Source organism: Sesamum indicum, linkage group LG2 (assembly GCF_026168435.1).
Source record: "Sesamum indicum cultivar Baizhima isolate 11 linkage group LG2, ASM2616843v1, whole genome shotgun sequence".
Classification (NCBI taxonomy): Eukaryota; Viridiplantae; Streptophyta; class Magnoliopsida; order Lamiales; family Pedaliaceae; genus Sesamum; species Sesamum indicum.
Window position 1 is genome coordinate 13993722 of NC_142658.1, and position 23446 is coordinate 14017167.

General features: G+C 33.9%; 1 protein-coding gene and 1 long non-coding RNA gene across 3 annotated transcripts; one reads left to right on the plus strand and one right to left on the minus strand.

The window, feature by feature from the left end:
- Positions 1-1548: 1548 nt before the first annotated feature.
- LOC105155886 (glutamate receptor 2.5-like) lies at positions 1549-14529 on the minus strand. Of its 2 annotated transcripts, XM_020691722.2 has the most exons (6): positions 14201-14529; positions 10611-11029; positions 3196-4089; positions 2769-3084; positions 2254-2642; positions 1549-2179 (listed from the first exon to the last, which is right to left on the minus strand). In XM_020691722.2, the coding sequence occupies exons 1-6, from the start codon at positions 14511-14513 to the stop codon at positions 1685-1687; spliced, it is 2826 nt and encodes a 941-aa protein (XP_020547381.1). In that variant the 5' UTR covers positions 14514-14529; the 3' UTR covers positions 1549-1684. The 2 variants fall into 2 exon arrangements, with proteins under 2 accessions (XP_020547381.1, XP_088734146.1); XM_088878020.1 differs by having other exon boundaries at positions 2254-3084.
- Positions 14530-17189: 2660 nt separating this feature from the next.
- On the plus strand, positions 17190-18314 carry LOC110011474 (uncharacterized). Its single transcript, XR_002286497.2, has 3 exons — positions 17190-17365; positions 17463-17519; positions 18106-18314. It is a non-coding gene; the product is annotated as an uncharacterized LOC110011474 (long non-coding RNA).
- Positions 18315-23446: the final 5132 nt, after the last annotated feature.

Here is a 23446-nt window from a genome sequence, read left to right on the forward strand (position 1 = left end):
GATATAGCTAAAAATCATAATAAATATTAATTAACTATAATAAAAATTTAAAATTTAAAATTAATTTTATTTAACCGAATTAATAATATTGATTCACTACCAAATAGAAAATCGAATCTCATTTTGATGTACCTTATGGTATAATAGATTGTTTTGCTTTAGACGATTACAGAGGATAGTGGATTTGAGTTCGCCCTGTGTGTGGATTAATGTTTTTTATTTGATCTAACTATACTTAATTAGTCATCAATTTTTAAATATATTAAATAATTAATATATAATTTCCTTTAGGGAAAAGAATTTCTATTGTTAATTATCACATTGTACCAATCATATATACTGCAATAATCCTTTTCTTGAAACTATTCACTCTTTCGAGGTATTGAGTTCTTAGTCCTCACAGGTACTGCCTACACTCCAAATATATATATATGTATAATTGAATCGATACTATTTATTACGGTCAGATAAAATTGAACCGATAACTTTGAGTGTTGACTAAGCGGGTTAATCAACTTTCAATATGATTTTATTTATAGTCAAAATATTTAGCGCAGATTTTAGTTGTAGCAAATATTTTTACTTTCATTATCTGACATGATATTTTTACTTATAATAATAATGATTAACCATGGTGAAAAATCGTACTTATTTTAGTATTATTTGCCATATTTATGGTTAATTAACCTGGATTATGTACCTAATTTGAATACGAACTAAAATTTTCTTTCATAAATATCCTTAAAAAAAAATATTTGTATAGATCCAAAGCAGAATTAGCTCCCAGATAAGTGATAAAAATTTATGAAATTAAAAATTCCACTAGTGTAGTGAATTGTTACTTAGTATATGTGTCTAACTTTTATATATATTAATTTAAAACAAATATTATCACAAAAATAATTTTCCTAATTGCCTGTTTATTCTTACTTCTTAGACATGTTTGTCAATTAACTGAATGTTCAACACGCATGTTACCAAGACTTGTCATAAACACCTGCTGATAATTGACCAAGAAGGTAGATGAATTCTCAAGTAATTAGTCTTGTACAAGATACCTATAGTTTGAAAGTTTATATGCTGAAAAATTATTATATTTCATTTGACTTAGAGGGTTTGTCCAACCGTTTGATTTATTATTTAATAAAAAAATTATTTAATACTTTTACTCAAAAAATGCATTTTACTTTTTATAATTTGTGCTCAAATATTAATATATTTTTAGACTAAATAATGATTTAATTTTAAAAATAATAAAAATAGATCCTAGAAATTATCTGAAATAAAAATAATTGTAACTTTAGAACTATTTATTATATATATTAAGATAAAATTTTCCTAACATTTTAATTTTTATAAAAAAAATAAAGAAATTCTTATAGTTTATGGCCAAAGTTGGTCAAGATGTTTTTTTTTATTATTATTTTAATGGTACAAATAAAAGATACATTTTTTTTTGTATAAAGAGGACCTTTGAAGTCAAAATCAGTCAAAGTCGCGTGAATCAATAGGAGTTAACAACCAAATGCGAGGCACATGGCTCTGCCGTTAACTCGCCACAAAAAAAAAGGTGTATTTTTGTGTTTATAGTAACAAAAGCGACAATCGCAAAAGTTGTGGTATCAAAAACGAAAATGACATTTTTTTAGCGGAAGCAAGAAAAGAGTTCATCTCCCCATTACTATCAATCCGCACATGAAGTTTCATTACTCTGGCCGATTTCACGGAGCTCCATCTCTCCAATGACAAGTCTATCTGTGTTTTCCTCAGGATTACTCACACTATTCTGCGTGGAATGGTGAATTTCCTCGTCCAGGCTACCGTGTGATCGTGAATCTCCGTCGCCATTAGCATTCTCCATGGAATTGACTTGTGTAGTTGTAGAATGGTAGCAATTACAGATAAAATGTTTGGCCATATCAGTTATTTTCCGTCCAACTGTTGTCTCTGAGCATAATAAAGCAAGTATGGTTACTGATCCTACAATGACAAAGAGGCCTGCAAAATCGTATACAGTAAGACTAGACGTCTGCTGTGAGATGCTGGAGGAAAGTGGATCTTGAGAAGAGTATCCAGGTCCGAAATTTTTCTGTTCAATGAATGTCATATTTGGACCTTGAGTAACATCCAGAATTGCCTTTGAAAAATGCGAAACTAATGGAGAGCCGATAGGAAAAGCCTGAATAAATCATAGCACATAGCCCAGATCAGATATATCCAAAAACTTTTATATGTTGAGAATGGAAAACTTACGAAGCCAAAACCGCCGGTCCTATATGTTGGCCCCACCATTTTGTACTGAGAATCATATTTGTTGAGGAAAACCTTCATGTAAGGAATCTCATCAAATATGGCATCAATACCTTCATTTTGGCTTCCCAAAGACATTGCCTTGTGGTATTCTTCAGGTGAAGAATAGGTCCTGAGCCTTAATGCACTAATATGTAGTTGTTCTGTTAAGAATTGTTTCATAAAGGAACCCTCCTGACAACCTATATAGTAATTATCAGAAAATGCAAACTTCAATTGATCAACAGTCAGGATTGCTGACAAGTTAGCTGTGTAGCTTTGCATTAGAATGAATGCCATGAATAACCAAACCAACAATATGAAAAAGGACCACTTGTTGGAGACCATGTTCCCTGCCAAAGAACAAACATTCAAATTTGGAGTTACAAACAATATCATACATGGTAGATAATATTTGAAAAATATTTCATTTTTGAGAAATGGAAGTTCACAAAATTCCACATACGAAAGAATCTTACTTTCAGGGAAAGCCAGAACGGCTAATGGAGACCAATAAACCATTCTAGCTCGCTCTTTCTTTGACGTTGATGAATCAGTGTCATTATTGGTGGCTCGATGTTCCAATATATGAAGAACTATTCCCATATAAATACAGATCATAATGATTGTCAACCAGAGATCCCACTTTAAGGGCTTAACAAAGATCCACATGTCAAATGGCTTCTTATTTTTAACCACTAGAATGACTCCTGATTCAGAATAGGGGAGTGCAAAATCAACATATGCTGCTCTTGGAGCCCAAATAGTTGTATCCCCCACTACCATATCAAATCTCTAGTTCGGAAGATAGAAAAGTTGAATGAATATCATAGCGATTTCTTTAATTAGTATTCATGTTTCTGGTAAGGAATATCAAAGAATTAACAAAATTTGAAACTATGTTACCTGAGGTATCTCATGCAACATGTCGTCGTAGGTCCAATCAATGTTTTCTGTATCATTATAGTGATGAAATTCGTAATTGACGGGGAAAGGTATCACCTCCAAGGTAGCCAAGAACATATCTATTGAAAATCCAGTTGCATTTGCATGCTTCGTTGTAGGATCAATAATCACATCGACAAATTCTTTGTATCCACGTGTTGAAGGAATTCCAACTCTTAAGTTCCCCGTAGTAGGGATCGCCCAACCCTTTGGTCGTATAACAGAATCTCCGGGCCACATGATACTTTTGAGTTGTGCTGTTGATGTTGATTGACTCAATTCTGTTTTTATTCCTCTGTCTGAGGTCCAATATCCTATTGTCTTTTCTCCTGTTCCAATAACATTGAATATCTCGAATGCTGATGGCCTCAGTTCCCCATCAACCAACTGAAAATCTCCGCTCAAGCCTGTAAATTTTGTGCTTGATAGTTCGCTGAGAAGCTTGGGTCCGAGGGTTGAGATTCTCATTTTCCTCTTCTCTGTACAATTTCTAGTTGTTTTCACACTGAATAACGAAGCGTTTACCGGTTTAATATTCTCTATTGCAATTGCTAATGCAGTCACTGCATCATATGCCCACAAACCATGAACATTTAAATCTGTAATTGAACTTGTAGTGTTCTCGAGTATCATACTTCTTTTCCACCGTTGTTGTAAACTCTTAAGGGCATCCGAGCTTGGTACATGAGGCCTTACGCCAAGAACTCCTTGCATTGAATCACGGGTGATGGAATCAACGGAGTTCATGAAGTTGGATATACTATCAGTGATTATCCATGCAAACCCTTCACTCAAAAGTCCTTCACTTTTAGCAAGAGCGAACAAACGAAAACCAAGGGAAGGGTTCATGTGCACCTGATAGAATCGCATTTTGTACTTATTTCATATAATATTTTAGCCTATTTTGTGATCAAATACTCCTAATTAAATATTATTTTGCAGCATTAGGACAAAAGAATTGGAAAATGAAGAAAAGCACCAAAATGGAAATTCAAACAAGACTCAAACTCAAATTCTGGCAAGAGTTTGGAACTGCTTGGACCACCTCTGATGAAGGAAGAGTTTAACTAGGATTATAATTTTATCTCTATAAGTCTTTTAGTTCAACTAGGAATCTACTTCTAATCCTAGTAGAACTAGGTATCTAGCTATTATAAATAGGTGATGTAATTCACTTTAAGAGACAACTTTTGAACTCTTCTATTTCTCTACGTTTTTATATTATTTTGCTTTTCATGCGTTCTTCCATGAGCATGTCTAGCTAAATCTCTCATTCCGGTTGAAGACTTGGTGAACGCTTAAATCCAACGGGTTGTGAGATCTAATTTATGCTTTCTACTTTTATTCATATTGGTACTTGTGTTGTTCTCTGTGCTTTTATTACAAATAATCTGATTTATTGTCAAGAATATTTGCCTAGCCAATTGAACTTTCAAATCCGTAATTGTTTGTTTAGTTCGATAACTAGTGGTAACACAACATAATTGATTATGTAGAAGTTTTCGATTATGTTGTGGGGAATGCACAATCTAACTTAAATAAATCCTCGTAGGAATTTATTGGTTAGAATTGGGCCTTTCTAGTTCTTAATGCTGTCGGTAAATTAAATCTTGAGGACGTTCCCAAGGTTGTTTACTGATTAGGGATTTAGTCAACGGACGTTCCTTGGCTATCCACAAGGTAAGGAAAGGTGAGGTTGTTAGGTCGTACCAATGGCCATAACCAATTTATCTATCATGAATAATTGTTATCTTTGCATCTATGATCAACCGTGGAATTAAGTGTGATCCTATCTTTAACTGGAATACTCTTCTCTTATATTTATCTCTTCTAATTTTATTAGCTTTTTAGTTTTATTCTTCTTCCAATCAAAACTCCCCCTAATTATTTTCGTTTTTGAAGGAATTAATTTAAAACCAATCTCTGTGGATTCGACCCTACTCACACATCTACAAAAGTGTTCGTAGGAATTATTTTTGGTGGATTCGACGACCATCAAATTTTGGCGCCGTTGCCGGGGATTGGTGTCTTTAAATTAATTTCTTTTTCTTGTTACTTGGTTTTATATCACGTTCTTCTCGTACAGGTGAACTTGAATTTGACCCAGAGATCGAGAAGACCGCTCGTAGGCTCCGAAAAGAAACCAAGCAACACAAGGAAGAGGCTTCTACTTCTTCCAAACCAGCAACAGACTCTAAGTTAGAATTGTCCACGTCTAACGACTCTAAAGACGAAGTCATGGCTCAAAATCTAGAACGAACAATCAAAGAGATGACTTCCTTTGACTTAAATCAACAACCACTCTGCATTGAATATCCTAATTTAGATGTTGATTTTGAACTTAAATCCGGTCTCATCCACTTACTTCCCATTTTTCGTGGCCTTGCAGGTGAAGACCCACATAAACACCTCAAGGAATTTCATGTGGTGTGTTCCGGCATGAGACCTCAAGGAGTCACCGAAGAACAAGTCAAGCTAAGAGCCTTTCCATTCTCATTGGGCGATAAAGCAAAAGATTGGCTCTACTCCTTACCTTCGGGATCTATTGTTAATTGGAACGAGCTCAAGAAACTATTTCTTGAGAACTACTTCCCCGCTTCAAGGACTACAAACATTCGGAAGGAAATAAGTGGAATACGTCAATTCTCCGGTGAAAGTTTCTATGAGTATTGGGGAAGATTCAAACAATTGGTGGAGAGTTGCCCTCATCACCAAATTCCCGACCATCTTTTAATTCAATATTTTTATGAAGGATTGTCTGAGGCAAATAGAAGCTTGGTGGATGCAGCTAGTGGAGGTGCTTTGTATGATAAAACTCCTACCGAAGCACGCAGACTAATCACAACCATGGCGGCCAATAATCAACAATTCGGTAGTAGAAACGACAACCCCCCACGAAGGGTGAACGAGGTAAGTACTTCTATTGATGAACGTTTAGATAAACTCACTTCTCTTGTTGAAAAGTTTATAGGGGGAGGCATTCAACAAGTCAAGACTTGTGGGATATGTACATCTTTGGGACATTGCACCGACGCTTGTCCTACACTTCACGAAGATTCAACCGAACATGCTGGCGCCATCGGTGGATTTTTTGAGCAACAACAAAGGAGATATGATCCATTTTCCAATACATATAACCCCGAATGGAGTAAACACCCAAATTTGAGGTATGGCAATCAACCTCAAAACTTTCAAAGGGGTCCACACCAACAACCACCACCACCTCAAACCAATCCCAATAATAGTACGCCCTTGGAGGATATCGTGAAGACACTCGCCTTGAGCACCCAACAATTCCAACAAGAAACTCGCTTGAGCATACAAAATTTGGAATCCCAAATGAGCCAACTGGCCTCCTCCGTTAGCCGTTTGGAGTCTCAAGGTAAGTTTCCCTCCCAAACTATTATTAATCCTAAACAAAATGTTAGTGCTATTACCTTGTGCAGTGAAAAAGAGCTACAACTCGAAAATAGCACTAGGCGTGGGCACGCACAGCAGGGCAAAACAGAGGATGCATTGGAAATTCCTCCAAAAGAAATTGAAAAATCCAACCAAGTCAGTGAGGAAAGTCCCAAGGTGTTCATACCCAAACCCCCCTTCCCAGAGAGATTATCCAAGTCCAAAGAGGAGGAAGAGGAAAAGGAGATTCTTGAAACTTTACTCAAAGTTGAGGTAAATATTCCCCTACTTAATGCAATTAAACAAGTACCTCGCTATGCAAAATTTCTCAAGGAATTGTGCACCAACAAATCCAAATTGAGAGATAATGAAAGGGTAAGTATGGGAGAAAATGTATCTGCCATTTTTCAACGAAAACTACCTCCTAAATGCAATGATCCAGGTACGTTTTCTATCCCTTGCAAAATTGGAAAGATTGGAATAGAAAAAGCAATGTGTGATTTGGGTGCTTCTATCAATATTATGCCTCTTACCATTTATGAATCTTTAAATGTTGGCCCATTGAAAAAAACGGGGGTTATTCTTCAACTTGCTGATCATTCCGTAGTTTACCCCAAAGGAGTTCTTGAGGATGTACTTGTGCAAGTTAATGAATTGGTTTTTCCTGCTGATTTTTATGTGCTTGATATAAGGGGGGATATTTCTCCTAATTCTACATCCATCTTGCTAGGAAGACCATTTCTTAAAACCTCAAAAACCAAAATTGATGTTGATGCCGGAATTCTCTCTATGGAATTTGATAATGAGGTTATGAGTTTTAAAATTGGTGGCGCCATGAAATATTCTAATGATGTGCATTCTATTTTTCTCATTGATTTTATTGACCCTTTGGTGCAAAAAAATGCTATGTTCGATGGTGGAGGAGCATTTAAGACAGCAATTACCGAAAGTCTCACCTCGAATCCAAAAACTTACAAGAATAAAGTCTTTCACGACAAAATAAGTTCGAGGAAGAAGTCATACATGGACCGCCAAGTTCTCCTAAATCCACACCATCACCGGGTGCATTACATAGAAGAAGTGGATTTAGAGTGTCTAACTCAATTGAGTTGAGCCACAACAACGTCTAGCCAAAGACGCTAAAGAAAGGCGCTTCTTGGGAGGCAACCCATGTCCTTTTATTTTTCTCAATTGTTTATTTCTCTCTTCTTGTGAATGTTGTTATACCACTAAAATCGATTTTTTTGCAGGTATGAACATCCACAAGGAACTCTTCCTCTCATCCAAGGTCTCACAATTCTCGAGCTCCTACAATTACCCCCGAATCACTAAGGGACGCTCTCTTTCTCTCTTTCTCTTATTTTATCGTCCTAAATATGCATGCTTACCACATTGGGGACAATGTGGAATTAAGTGGGGGGAGGGTGTTTTGATTGCTTTGATAGAAAATGAGTCTTGGTGAATTAATTATTTTGATTGATGCTTGCCACCCCTTCCATAATTGTTGAATCAAATATCACTTTATCTTGTCCTCACACTAGCTTTATGATCAAAGACTTAGGCTAATCAAGTAATAATTTGGTAATGTGTGATAAGGATGTGCATCTAATGACTCCTGACAACTTACGGTTAAGAACTTATTTTTGCAAATGGTGATTTGATTTGAAAATTGAATGTGGAAAATTGGTGGACATAACCTACCTAGAGAGGAATTTTGAGCTTATACACTCATGAAAATCTACAATTTTTTCTTTTCTTGAGAGATAATGCTTCATGATTTTGTCTTCCTAGAACTTGCTTTGAACCATATTGAGGCCACATCTTTATGCATACACTTGAAAATGATAAAGGCACTAGGATAAAACCCCCTTTAGCTTAAAAAGACCACCTACATACAAATCCCCTTAGTAAGCCCATTTGAGCCTTATAAGCCTTAATTTCTTGTTATGCAACCCTATGTATAAACAAACTCTACCGTCTTTTTATTATCCTTGTTTGGCCCTTCCAAGGACTAGTAGAGCGTCAAAGAACAAAGATGTATTCTAAGTATATGTTTTGACATTAAGTGGGGGGATATCTCAATTATTGTAAAGGACGTTTATGAGCTAACATGTCACATGACAATCTCGTTCTATGCCTTAATAGACAAAGAAAGAGAAAAAAAGAAAAAAAAAAAAAATACTTTCAAAAAAAAAAAAAAAAAAAAAAAAGAAAAAAAAGAAAAAAAAAAGAAAAAAAAAAAGAGAAGAAAAAGAAAATTCTCTCTTCGAAAGAAAGGCATAGTTCAAGTCGAGGAAAGTGGGACATGAAAGAGCATGAGATAAATTAATTTTGAAAAGCTTGGATTCCTACATCTATTACTTGGTGCTCTAATTTAGTTCCTTGGATTTTCACCTCATTTTTCCTTATTCTTCCTACCCCCAAACCAAAGCCCCATTACAACCAAAATATAAGACCTCTTGATTCAAGTGTGTGCATATTTATAAGTGGTGGAGATTTTGGTGTATAATCAAGCCTATGGTGAAGCATTTTCATAACAAGCATTTGAGCGAAACACTCAACAACCAAAAACACTCGAGAGATTGGGAGATATGAGAACATAGTCCACTTGTTTTCCATGCTTAGTTTTCATGAAGATCATCTAGTGAAAATTTGTTTAAAGCTTGCTGAGTTGTCTTTTATCATATGATGTACTATTCTTTGAACACTTAACTAGATTCTTGCTTGTTACTTTCGTCTGCGACCCATAAAGTTTGGAATGAATTTCTTCAACTATTTTATCTCTATCTCTTTGCATCGAGGACGAGCAAAGGGTTAAGTGGGGGGATATTTGATAGAATCGCATTTTGTACTTATTTCATATAATATTTTAGCCTATTTTGTGATCAAATACTCCTAATTAAATATTATTTTGCAGCATTAGGACAAAAGAATTGGAAAATGAAGAAAAGCACCAAAATGGAAATTCAAACAAGACTCAAACTCAAATTCTGGCAAGAGTTTGGAACTGCTTGGACCACCTCTGATGAAGGAAGAGTTTAACTAGGATTATAATTTTATCTCTATAAGTCTTTTAGTTCAACTAGGAATCTACTTCTAATCCTAGTAGAACTAGGTATCTAGCTATTATAAATAGGTGATGTAATTCACTTTAAGAGACAACTTTTGAACTCTTCTATTTCTCTACGTTTTTATATTATTTTGCTTTTCATGCGTTCTTCCATGAGCATGTCTAGCTAAATCTCTCATTCCGGTTGAAGACTTGGTGAACGCTTAAATCCAACGGGTTGTGAGATCTAATTTATGCTTTCTACTTTTATTCATATTGGTACTTGTGTTGTTCTCTGTGCTTTTATTACAAATAATCTGATTTATTGTCAAGAATATTTGCCTAGCCAATTGAACTTTCAAATCCGTAATTGTTTGTTTAGTTCGATAACTAGTGGTAACACAACATAATTGATTATGTAGAAGTTTTCGATTATGTTGTGGGGAATGCACAATCTAACTTAAATAAATCCTCGTAGGAATTTATTGGTTAGAATTGGGCCTTTCTAGTTCTTAATGCTGTCGGTAAATTAAATCTTGAGGACGTTCCCAAGGTTGTTTACTGATTAGGGATTTAGTCAACGGACGTTCCTTGGCTATCCACAAGGTAAGGAAAGGTGAGGTTGTTAGGTCGTACCAATGGCCATAACCAATTTATCTATCATGAATAATTGTTATCTTTGCATCTATGATCAACCGTGGAATTAAGTGTGATCCTATCTTTAACTGGAATACTCTTCTCTTATATTTATCTCTTCTAATTTTATTAGCTTTTTAGTTTTATTCTTCTTCCAATCAAAACTCCCCCTAATTATTTTCGTTTTTGAAGGAATTAATTTAAAACCAATCTCTGTGGATTCGACCCTACTCACACATCTACAAAAGTGTTCGTAGGAATTATTTTTGGTGGATTCGACGACCATCAGCACCACGAATACCCTCGTCTGCTTTGTTGATAGCTTGTTCAGTTCTTTCAGAAGATAACTGTCCTCAGCTGAACGGGGGAAGGCAACCATATATGCTAGTCCGATTTCAACCTCTTCGAATGCCTTGTTTATATGAGAAAGAAACTGATTTCCGAATTCTGTGTCTTCATACAGAACAACCACCTCGGACCATTCGAATCCCCGGCACATCACTGCAAGAGCCTGCGCTTGAATAGCATCATTTGGTCTTGTCCTGATTGAGTAGTGGTTTCCTGTATAGGAAAGAGCTGAACTTCTTGCAGTGAACGAGATAATTGGCACATGAACTCTTTGTCCAAGTTCTGTGAAGAATGTTTCTTCTGTTGAATAACCCGGTGGCCTTATAATTCCATGCACTTCTTCCTTCTCCAACAACTCCAGAACTGCACATAATTTCGAACAGATATAATCACCAACTCAACCAGTAATCCAAACAATTATATGACTTATTTCGAAGCACGTGGAGATGTAACGTGCAGCATATATGTGAATGAGCTAGTGCTAACTTCTTGGTTTAAAAACCGCAGTCAGATGTACGTCATTCTTCAGGCCTAATTAATTTGTGGATTAAAGGTGATTTTACTCCCTAACTTCATACATTTCTTATTTTAGTCCCGTAACTTACTAGGATTTCATTTTAATCCTTTATAACTTAAAAAAGCTAAATTTTGGTACATATATGATTGGAAATTTACCTCAGTTATCGGAAAAAGTCACAGCCTTCACGTGACTTTTTAAATTGGGGGTTTCGTTTTTATTGGTTTAAAATTAAGTTTTTTTAAGTTATAAAGGACTAAAATGAAACCCTAATAAGTTATGAGACTAAAATGTGAATTGTCTGAAGTTAGGGGACTAAAATTGCCTTTAATCCGTTAGGCCATGTGACTTTTTAAGCCAATAAAAGCAAAACCCCCAATTTAAAAAGTCATGTGAAGGCCATGTGACTTTTTTTGGTGACTGACGGATTAAAGGCAATTTTAGTCCCCTAACTTCAGACAATTCACATTTTAGTCTCATAACTTATTAGGGTTTCATTTTAGTCCTTTATAACTTAAAAAAACTTAATTTTAAACCAATAAAAGCAAAACCCCCAATTTAAAAAGTCATGTGAAGGCCATGTGACTTTTTTTGGTGACTGAGGTAAATTTTTGACCAAATATATACTAAAATTGAGCTTTTTTAAGTTATAAAGAAATAAAATAAAACCCTAGTAAGTTACGGGACTAAAATGAGAATTGTCTGAAATTAGGGGACTAAAATTGCCTTTAATCCTTAATTTATTATATGACAATTATGCAAAAGTTCACATATCAAAATGAATTTTTTCTCAATTTTATATGAATATAGCTGTGTAAAAATTTATAAACTAATATAAACATAAAAAGATTAAAAAATAGATAAAACAAAGTAAAATCATACGTCCAATGTGTAAATTATATTGATATCTGGTGTAACGAACTATTGTGATAAAAACTTCAATTTAATCTTAAACAAATGATCCCAACCAGAAACTCCTAAATATCTACTCCAACCTGCACTTTTTTTGAAGGCAAAAGCATAATTTTAATCCTTTGAATTAGAAGGTCGCAATTTTGATCATGTTCAAATTAAAATTTATAATTCAATCCTATAATTTTTAATATTATGACAATTTAGTCCTTTAATCAAAAAATTTCATGTTATCAGCCATATCAACAGTTAATATTGGAACTTTCGATGAATTTGATAACACAATAGTCCACAACATTTTCTTCCCCTCGAAAATGACTTGGCAAAAAGAAGATTACCACTTGATGATATGACAAGTTTTTTCAAGTTGTAATTTTCTTTTTGCCAAGTCATTAAATTTATCGAAAGCCCCAATTTAGGTATTAATATAATTGATGCTGAGGAATTTTCTTGTCAAATGACTAAAATTACAATAATTCTTAAAGTTACAAAATCAAATTGAGAATTTTAATTAATTTGAACAAAAATAAGATAATCATTCTTCTAATTTACAAGACTAAAATTGCATTTTCCCTTTAAATATGAGGCACTGGATTGTATAATGACTATCACATATATATAAACCTTAATGTGACATATTGTTACCTTTTGAACATGGTATAGATTAGCGGAAAGTTACAATTTTAATCTCGTAAATATAACAGAATGGGAATTTTAGTTTTATATGAATTTATTTTAATAATTTTATCGTGTAATTTTAGAATTTGACACATTAACGATAAAAATGATCAACCATAACATACATGTGACCAACTTAATTAGCTTTCCAATTTTTTATATTCAATTTGGAGAAATTTTATTACAAGATTACCGTTGCCCTTCCTACAGTTAATAATTAAAATTGTCTCCACTAATTGTTCTCCAACATACTAAGAAAAAACTTTTCTCAAAAAATTTCCTACAATGAGTTTCTTAGATATATACAAAATATTATTTAATGGGCTTAATTCTAGAAATTTTTCCTATGTGCTAAAGCACCTTTAACCTTTTCCCACCTCAATTTGAGACAACTTAAACTAACAACTCATTTGAAGAAATATGGATTTTCATTATAATTAATTATTTTGACAAAAAATAAAAATTTATGATTAATACTAATTAACCACGATAATACAACGATTATTAACTGTTATTCTGAAACGAGTTCAAAACATTAGCTACAGCTAAAAACTATAATAGATGTTTTTGCTCTAGGTAAAACAATGACAAATATTGATTAATCTCATCAATTTTATTTGATCGTAGTACGACTCTATATACATTAAAAGGACAAAATATTTTTTTAGTCCCATAGAACCAGGGCAGAATTTGTTTTGGTACCACAATTATGGCAGATGTTCCTTTTAGTCCCATAAAACTTATAATCACGTATTTTTTATATTGGGACTAAAAAGACATTGTTTTGGACTAAAAAGGCATTGTGGTTTTGGAACTAAAAGGGAAAAGTATTATTTTAGTCCGCTAAGTATGCCTAATTTTAATTTTAGTCCAATAGCTATGTCCAAATTTTGTTTAGGTCCAGTAACTTACGAAATTGCTTACTTTTAGTCCTCTGACAGATTTTCGGACAATTTGATCCCCATGCAACTTTTGAAAGGCAGTTTTAATCCATATGCACGCATAGGGGTAAAATTGTCCGAAAATCTGCCAGAAAATCTGTCAGAGGATTAAAAGTAAGCAATTTCGTAATTTACTAGACTTAAATAAAAATGGACATAGTTATTGGATTAAAAGTAAAATTAGGCATACTTAGTGGACTAAAATAATACTTTTTCCGAACTAAAAAGAAGTGATTTTATATTTTATGGAACTAAAAGCGTTATCTGCTATAGTTATGGGACAAAAAAAAAATTCAACTCTTATTTTATAGGACTAAAAAAATATTTTGCCCTACATTAAAATGCAGAGCTTTTAGCCAACTACGACTTTATAAATGAATTATGTGATAATCAATAACTCATAAATCAACCCAAACATATCCATCCGCATTCATTTTCAAAGAAATACATCGATCATTTGTTTCCCTCAATTTGAAATAAAATTACCTGCAACATAAGCATCCACAACACTCCCCACATATTTTGTGTGCAGCTGCAGTTCTGTATTATAGTTCGGATTTGCTGCATAAAAATCCGAAACTGCCGTTTTCATGCAGAAATCCGCCATGACGTCCAACGGTGAGTTCAGGTCAAGAACGACCCCAACGCGGATCGGTAAGGGTCGCATTTCGTCACGAGAACTTGTAGTCTTAGCGACATCCCTCGCAACATGGCAGGAACCACGCGTTGTAATGTACAAGAGAATAAGAATGTGAATTATTACAAAGAAATGGGAACGCTTCATGACATTGTTTAGCATATTGGTAGCTATAACTTTTTTCTACTATGTATTGAAGTTTGTTTTCTCCGTCGATCCACAATTGGGGATTTATTTTATAGACGAAAAAGTTGTACGTACATAGCGTGTGGAATAGTCATCTGAGGTATATGTCGCCATCGGATCTTAGTCTTAAGTCGTGCTTGGGATCTTAGTTTTAAGTCGTGCTTGATTTTTTGTTGCTTCTGCAAAGTCCAAGTTCAACTGCCTACTAGATTTATTACATAAATAAACTGCAAAAAAGGAAAATATTAGTGGGGAAAAATTAAGATCATATCAGAATTTCTCACTAATTATGTGTATGAAGAGAATAAATAATTTTTATTTTGTAACTCCCCTGCAATGATTTCCATCTAATGGTATTCCTTTGTACCAAATTACTTTGTAAATTTTCACATGCTGATATATGTGAATAGGTATATTTTCACCCATTATAAGGACAGTTTGATTAGAAAAAGATTAGTTGGACCTATAATAAGTCCATAATAAATCTACCGAGGGTAAATATGAAATTTTATTAATTTTTTTGCTAATATCTGCAAATTCGATGAATTTTGACTAACGAATGAATTTATTTATTAGACGAAAACAAACCTCAGGGGTACTAATATATATATGAAACCATAAAAGGTTTACGTGTAATTATACCAATCCTTTAGAAAGGATGCTGTAATAAGTAAATTAAAAGAAAAAACGTAAATGTTGTCACCCGGGATTAATTAGTATTATAATAATTAGTGATACATTATACACTAGAAAAAATTGTGATGGTAAAAAATAAATAGCCAGATAAATACTTATTGACTACTGTGATACAATAATGGTTGACCATAATTTTTGCGAATATGGCTAAAACAAATAACAAAATATTTGCTATAGCTTATAAATACCATGACAAAAATAATTTTCATGATGGATAAACTAATTAGTTTTTGCGTCGAATTTTGTTTTACCAAAGTTAATAACAATTATTTACCACCATTTTAGTCCATAGCCGATAATAATTTTTTTCTAGTGATAGTAACAATATAGTGATAACAAATATAATTATCACTATATATATATATATATATATTCACTGACTAATTAATTATCTATAGTAACAAATTAATGCACAATACTTTCCTTATTATTAATAATTACATTGTAACAAAATAAAAATTATTGTCACTGATTATCATTGAATATTTTATTATTAATATTATTTTTTATTTTAGTGACATAACATATATATTAACATAATTCTTACAGGAAACTTCCTGGAAAAAAAAAAAAAAAACAGATAATAACAGGAATGTCACTCTAGTAATTTGACTGACATTCTTATTATAGGAAACTTCCTTGGAAGAATAATATATAGACTCAGAATCTCATGCAAATTAATTAATACCGATAAAGCCAAGAATTTCCTTACAGTCTGTATAATCATTCATGTATATTGACGAAGACCTAATCAGATGAAGTCTCCTGTAATTTGCTAAGTGATTTACACCAATCTCCAGTGATTTTCTTAGACAAGAATAGGGATTTAAAATAAACCAGAGTATATAAACTCGGCTGAGAATCGAGAGATAAAAGCTTGTATGAACTCGATTTGTTGAGATTAAAAAGCGGAACTTGTAGAAAAAAGTTTGTTCGGTTAACTTTGAAATTCACCTCGAATTCGATTCGATTAGTGAAAAAAAATACTTAAAAATATCAAATTACTCGAACTCTACTCATGTTCGATCCAATTTAAATTTATTTGAGTTCGAATTAGGTCGATAATTAAACCAAATTCGAACTGATTTTTTTATGCTTGATTACAATTCAAACGAGCTTGAACAATAGTACGTTCGTCTCCACTCCAATCATTTACAATCTTGAACAAGATATTAAGATAAGGGTTGTTTATGAGATGTTTTCACAAAAAATTCAACTTTTTTACATAATTTTTTCATTAAATATTATTTGGTGAGTTTAGGAAAAAGAAATCTTTAAAAATATGTATTTTATTTATTTTTGGGCCACTTTCACTACAATAAAATCATCAAAAAGTTACGGAAACCAGCAACGAGAGTAAATTTGTTGGTGATCAGTAATGAATTTAGTAGAGGATAAGAATTTTAAGTTTTTGTAATTTCGAAATTAAAATTAGAAACGAAATATTTCGTTGCTAAAATTAGAAAGGAATTTTCATATTGCAAAAATTCGTAGCTGGCTTTGCTAAAAACTTTAAAGATTTCTTGATAAAATTCTCGTTGCAGAATTTGTAGCTGAAATTTTTAAAAAATTAAATAAATAAAACAAAATTTAGCGACAAAAAATTTCATTGCAAAATATAATTAATTAAATTAAATTTTTTTATCGTCACATTAAAAATTATACTTCTATATAAATATAAATTTCAAATATTTTAATTTCAATTAATTGGAACCAAACTAAAGAAAATAACATTTTTATTAAGAATACTTTTATTGTAATAAAAATTTTGAAGCTAGTTATATGTATTAAGTTAGAATTGAATTGGGACACCAAAAATTAATTAAGGGGGCTGCTCTTTTTTATTGTTTTTTTCTTTAAAGAAAACTTAGTTAATAATTAAGAAAAAAGAAAAAGAAAATATCGCCGAATTGTCGTCTGCGCACTGCACAAACTTGACTGAAGAAGAAATAGTAGTCTGAATTAAAGCTTTGAGTAGTCGTTTGTGTACTGTACAAAAAAGAGAAAACGCTCCCAATATGCCCAATTTGGAGTTTTCACTGAAGAAGAAAAGCTCCATTTCTATGAAAATCTATGGCTCGAAGGATTTCAGATCCAATTGCTGAGTAACTCAAAGCTTCAAGAGCAGCTGGGTAAGGTTTTTGTGTGTATTTATCTAAGCTTCAATTCTGTTTTGTCTTTCCTTCTTCTCTAATTCGTCGGCTGCCTTCTTCTCCTTCTATTTTCTAGGTTTTCGTCGCCAGTCTGCTATTGGTTGCAAGCACCAGCGTAAGATCTAATAGCAAGGTAATGTATCTATTTGTTACTAGTTATCACTTTCTTTCCTAGTTTTTTCTGATTTTTGTTGTTTCATTTGAATGATAATTTTTTCAATGCTTGCTACTACTACTGCTTTGATTTCTCTTCTTCTTTTTTGGAGTGCGTTTGGTTGGTGTTTCGGTTCCTGAAAGTCACAAATGAACGTATTGATTGTTTTGTGGCTTTATATGAATAAATTTTCTTTAACTGAAGGCTCTAAGTAGGCAAACTTTGATGGCTTTGTTTTGCATCTTTTATTCTCCAATTTATAGAGGTCTATAGTTCCTCCTGCTGCTAAACCATTGCATGTTTCTCCATCAACTGCCTTGTTGTGCATATGCATGTCTTTTCTAATAAGTTGTTCGTTCCATGTTTATTATTGTTGTTCTTTTGAATTGAGAAGATTGCTTCTCTGTTAGTTTTGTATATGCTTCTTCATTAGCCAGTTTGTTTGAGATCAATATGACTTAAATCTTGGAATCAGCAAGCCCAGAAACATAGCAGTTGAGTCCTCCATGTTCTTGCACTTCCCCTGCTCTATAGTTTGGGCTGAAAGTTTGTGGATTTTTTACAGCATACCACCGTGCACAAAGGGATGGCAGAACGCTGATCCAGTCGCGTGATAAACCCATTCAACTTCTAAGGTTTCTTTTTTTTTTTCTCCGATTTAAATCCCTTGTAACTTGATGAGTCATTTTGCTGCAGTTCATAATCATGTATCCTTTTCTATCAATATCTTCAGCAAGAACCAGTGATCGATCAATCTTCTTCAGCATCATTTAACCTCCCCCATGTTCATAGTTTCTAGTGATAACTCATTTGTCATAGTGCAAGACCAGAAATAAATTTCCCATGCCTAATGCCAGCAGGAAGCCATCACCACTATATGCAGCTATCAGTAAATTTTCATAATATGTGGTCTGAACTTAGCTATCGTCAATCGAATTCAATACCGATCCATGGAATTGAGAGGTCCCCCTATTTATACTAAAAGCATCCTACGAACCTAGATATAGGGGATGGTTAAGTACATAATTGGTCCTAAAAAGTTTATAAATCATCATATTACATCAGCCCAATAATATTCAAGAGATCCTTTCCAAAGATTGTAGCAAAACATTCCCTTTTCTTTCATGCAAATCGCATCTTTTTTTTTTCTTCAGCGTTGACTGGAGCACCGAGTGTTGGCACGTTTAGTCGGCTTAGCAAAGCTGTTAGAAATCATTTCTTTCCTTTTTGGTGCCTTGAATTTTTGTTTTTAGCTCAATTTTGCCATTTTTACTCTATATCAATTTTTCTGAGCTGGAAATGCAGTAAATCACATGATTAGGAATATTTTAGCTCAAAAAGAAAAGCAATATAACCATCAAATCATGAAGAATTGTGTAGTTATCAAATACCCTCACATTTAACCTTTTGCTTGTCCTCAAGCAAAAATCAAAATGAATTATGCATTCAAAACTCCCTCTAAATTTGGACATACTTGAGGCAGGTGTAATCGTGTGCAAAGTAAATGATTTATTTCATCGAAATGATAACTCAACATTTATTCAAACAAGTTCTCACATAATGACTTTCATCAAAATCAATCATACAAAACTACTCCAAAAACCATTTGGAGTACCAAAGAAAGGATCAACAGAAGGCAAATCAAAAACCAACACTAAATCTACTTCACAAGTCAACCTAACTTAAAATGATGAGATCATTGCTGCGGTAATTGTAGAAGCCAACCTGATAGAGAACAAAGAAGACTGGATACTTGACACTGGCGCATCCAGGCATTTATGCCCAACAAAGCTCTATTCTATGAACTTAGTGACGCAACAAACGACGAGTGTGTCTTTATAGGGAACTCTACAACCGCCGGAGTCTCAGGTCAAGAAGCAGAGTGGCTGAGAAACTTATTAGGCGACGTTCCCTTGTGGAGGTCAACTGTGCCAGTGTCTCTGCACTAAGACTCCCAAGCTGCTATTGGAATTGCCAAAAACTATGCTTACAATGGCAAAAGGAGACATATTTGTATCAAACATGAAGCAGTAAAAGAACTTCTAAAGAATGGGATAATCTCCTTGGATTATGTGAGGTCCGAGAGGAACTTAGCAGATCCTCTCATGAAAAGACTTATCAGGAGAATTATTTTTGAGTCTTCCAGAGCAATGGGGCTAAAACCCCTTAAGTGATGGAATATGGTAATGACCATATAAATCCACCTTATGTTTGGATGGTCCTAATAAGAACTTGATGGATAACCCTAACTTTGTTCAAGAATATAGCCTCATAGCTCAGTTGTTGAGTGGTCTATAAGACTTGATAAAGCTATCTGAATGAGTGTGGAGGTGGGCCGCCTTCTATGAAAGAAAAATGGAAGTTCTTTCTAAAGCATTCATTAGAAGTCAAGGTATAAGCGCATGACCATTAATAGCGCTCGGAACTTTATCACGAAACAACAAACACTAGGTTACTCATACGTGATTGTGGGGGTTTCAATTTGAGCTGTCGAAAGCTCAAGAGTCATTTCACTCTTATTAGACAATTTGATTGCCTCACTTCACTATGCATTAATTCAATCGAAAGATATTAATCTTAAGTATATTTCTTCCTTCACTCAAAAATTATATTTTTCATCTACATTAGTCATTTGTAGGGAATTGTTGGGAATGACTAATTTTAGACTCCTAAAAATCACCTTCCTAAATAGTCTATTTTTACTCCTAATTTTAATAGATTTGTTGATAAATGTGTGGCTGGTATAGAGTCCTGATTTTTTCAACCACCAACCTATGCATCTATAAATAGGCTCAATCTCCTTTCATTTGAACACACCAACAAATTCAAGAGCCTCTCTTCTCCCTTCTTTCTCTCCTCTTCTGAGTGCTGTTTAGTTCGTTGTTCCAAGCTTTCTTCCACGAGTGCACGTGTAAGAGAGTTATAGTTGTGTTAACCTTGGGAACCGATCGGTTTATACTATCTGCACCACTGTAGTACCGAAATTTTTCTTTCAACGCAGTGGTTTTTCCACGACACAATCTTTCATTTTCCAACACTCGGTAGATATAGAACCAGTAAATTAAAATCTAGTGGGCGATACATCTCTGTGCTAGCAAGATCGAAGTAGTACACCTTGAAGAATTCATAGAATCCAAACTTGATGACCAAGTAGGGTAACACTACTAACACTCCAAAACTTGACGAAATGCTCTTGTACTTTATAGGATCAATCTGAAAAGATTAGAAAATGGTTGATGCACTTTTCAGTGCTCAATGATAATAAAAACTGATACATGAAGATCAAAGAGGTAAGAATACCTACCCAGATGAGTTTTCATATAGGCATCCTTCACTTGTTTCTTAAAATCTCTCTATCCTATAAAGTTCAAAAGTTTGATCCTTGAAGATAAAGTCATGAACAACCGAAACTAATAGACATTCAAAAATTGTTAAATTAAAATGTATATCATAGGTCATTATTTTTTTCAACAAAATGTATACACTACAAAAAACAAAAAAAAAGTGGGATTTGGCACGGATTCGATGACCATTCCAAACCTTATTCCATATTGAAATGATTATTGGCACTCATGAGAAACGGAATATGGTTGATGATGTCATAATTTTCATTTTTTATGTGTTGCAGTTTTGGACGGCACAACCGTTGCTAATGGTGTTCCAAAATAACAATTACAGTTTCTGTTCCTAAGACCAGTTCAAACTTATAACGATAAATAATTGGAACTCTATTTGGAATATATTATTAAAACTAGGGGGCGGTCTTATGTTGACCGTTCCTGTGAGACAATTGATATAAAAAAAAATGACAGTTGGTAAATCTATTCCAAAATAAGGTACAATCTGGAACAGTTTGAGTACGCAGCTAATCGAGTATTACAACAATCGTTCCTAAGTATGAGTTTTACTAAAAACCTAATGTATTCATTGATCGTGACTAAATGAATTCCAAGTTGGAGTCGCTTTGTATTTTTGAAATTGTATTAATAAGCCCGTCCCAAAACCAGTACAACGGTTATAATTTAACAAACAAAATATCATTCCTATTTGTGTTCCTACAATCGTTATAGAATGTAAGTTAACACTTATTTTTAATGGGTATTTATGTGTTCCAGTAACCGTTCCAAAGACCGTTCCAAATTTTTCTATATATCTGTTCATTTTTTTTCATTTAATCTCACTATCTTTTTTCATTCTTCTTATATTCTCTCTATTTTTCAATCTCTCTTGAATTTTTGTTGATATTTGAAGTTATTTTGGTCAAGTTAAAAATTTAACCCTTTTTATTTGTCAATTAATTATATTTATTGTACTTTTATGGATAAAATTTAATATTATAATAATACATATATATATGTGTGTTTGTGTGTAGGACTCATCATGTGTAGACAGTTGAGGAGATGAATGTATGAGAAGAACCTGCCGATGAGGGCAGGTTCCACTCTGGAGTTTGATGATGGTGTTGTTGCATTTATAGAATGAAAAAAGTCTCAACATGCTCATATGGACGTTGAGAAAATCAAGTGTCCTTGTCGAACGTGTAAAAATAAAGTTTTTTAAAATCTCGGACGAGCTAAATTTTGACTTGTATATAAAAGATTTTATGCCGGAGTATTATAGTTGGACTTCTCATGGTGAGGAGATGATGCAGGAGTATTTTGAGGCCACTACCGCACCCTCTTTGCAAGAGGAGCAAACTCTCGCTACTCATGAGGAGGAGGGAACCAGTACGCACTACAATAATTCCGAGTAGATGTTTTGGGTGCAGAAGATGGTTTTTTTTTGCCGCCGAACCAGGTTTCTAGTCTAATTATAACCAAGATGGTAGATTGGATGATGGTACAAGGTCATATCTTATTGATGTCGGGCTTAGTTTATATTATGGCAGGGGTCGCTATGATTATGTGCATAGGTTGGCAGATTGATTTCACTATGTGGTGCATGCTGTCGAGCATCGTTGTGGAACGATTGCACCCAATCTCAATTGGCATTTATTTCTAAGTTGCTGGCTATCATGGCTAAGGCTCATTTTTTTAAGCGAACATATGATCGAATATCTCATGGGACTGATAAGATATCGCCCTGTGACCACATCCTACCCGTGGATTACTATAATACGAAGACATTGGTAAGAGACTTGGGTTTACTTGTTGAGAATATTGATCCGTGTAAGAATGATTGCAAGTTGTACTGGAAGGACTACATTGATTTGGACTAATACACCCTAATGCTTGGCAGACTGATTTCACGATGTAGTGCATGCTACCAAGCATCCTTGTGGAATGATTACACCAAATCTCAAATGAGATTCGTTGTTGAGTTGATGGCTATCAAAGCTAAGACTCATTTTTCTAAGCGATCATATGATCGAATATCTCATGGGGCCGATAAGATATTGCCCCGCGACGACACCCTGCCCATGGATTATTATAGTACAAAGAAGTTGATAAGAGGCTTAGGTTTACCTATTGAGAAGATTGATCCGTGTAAAACTGATTGCATATTGTACTGAAAGGATGACATTGATCTAGACTACTATAAGTTTTGTGGGGAAGGTAGATACAAACCAACCAGGGAACAAAATCCTAACTAGAAGAAGACCCCGTATGCAATTCTCAAGTACCTGTCGCTTAGCGCTCGCTTCAAAGATTGTATGCTTCAAAAGTGATTACCGAGAAAATGACTTAGCATGCCAACCATCAGACGAATGAGGGATTCATCTGCCATCCGTTTGATGCAAAGGCATAGAAGTATTTTGATCGGATATATCCTAATTTTACAATAGAGCCCCATAATGTAGGGGTGTGCAAAAAAACTGAAAACCGGCCGAACCGAACCGAAACCGAAAATTCGGTTCGAACCGAAAACCGAACCAAATTTTCGGTTCGGTTTTCGGTTTTTTTTAA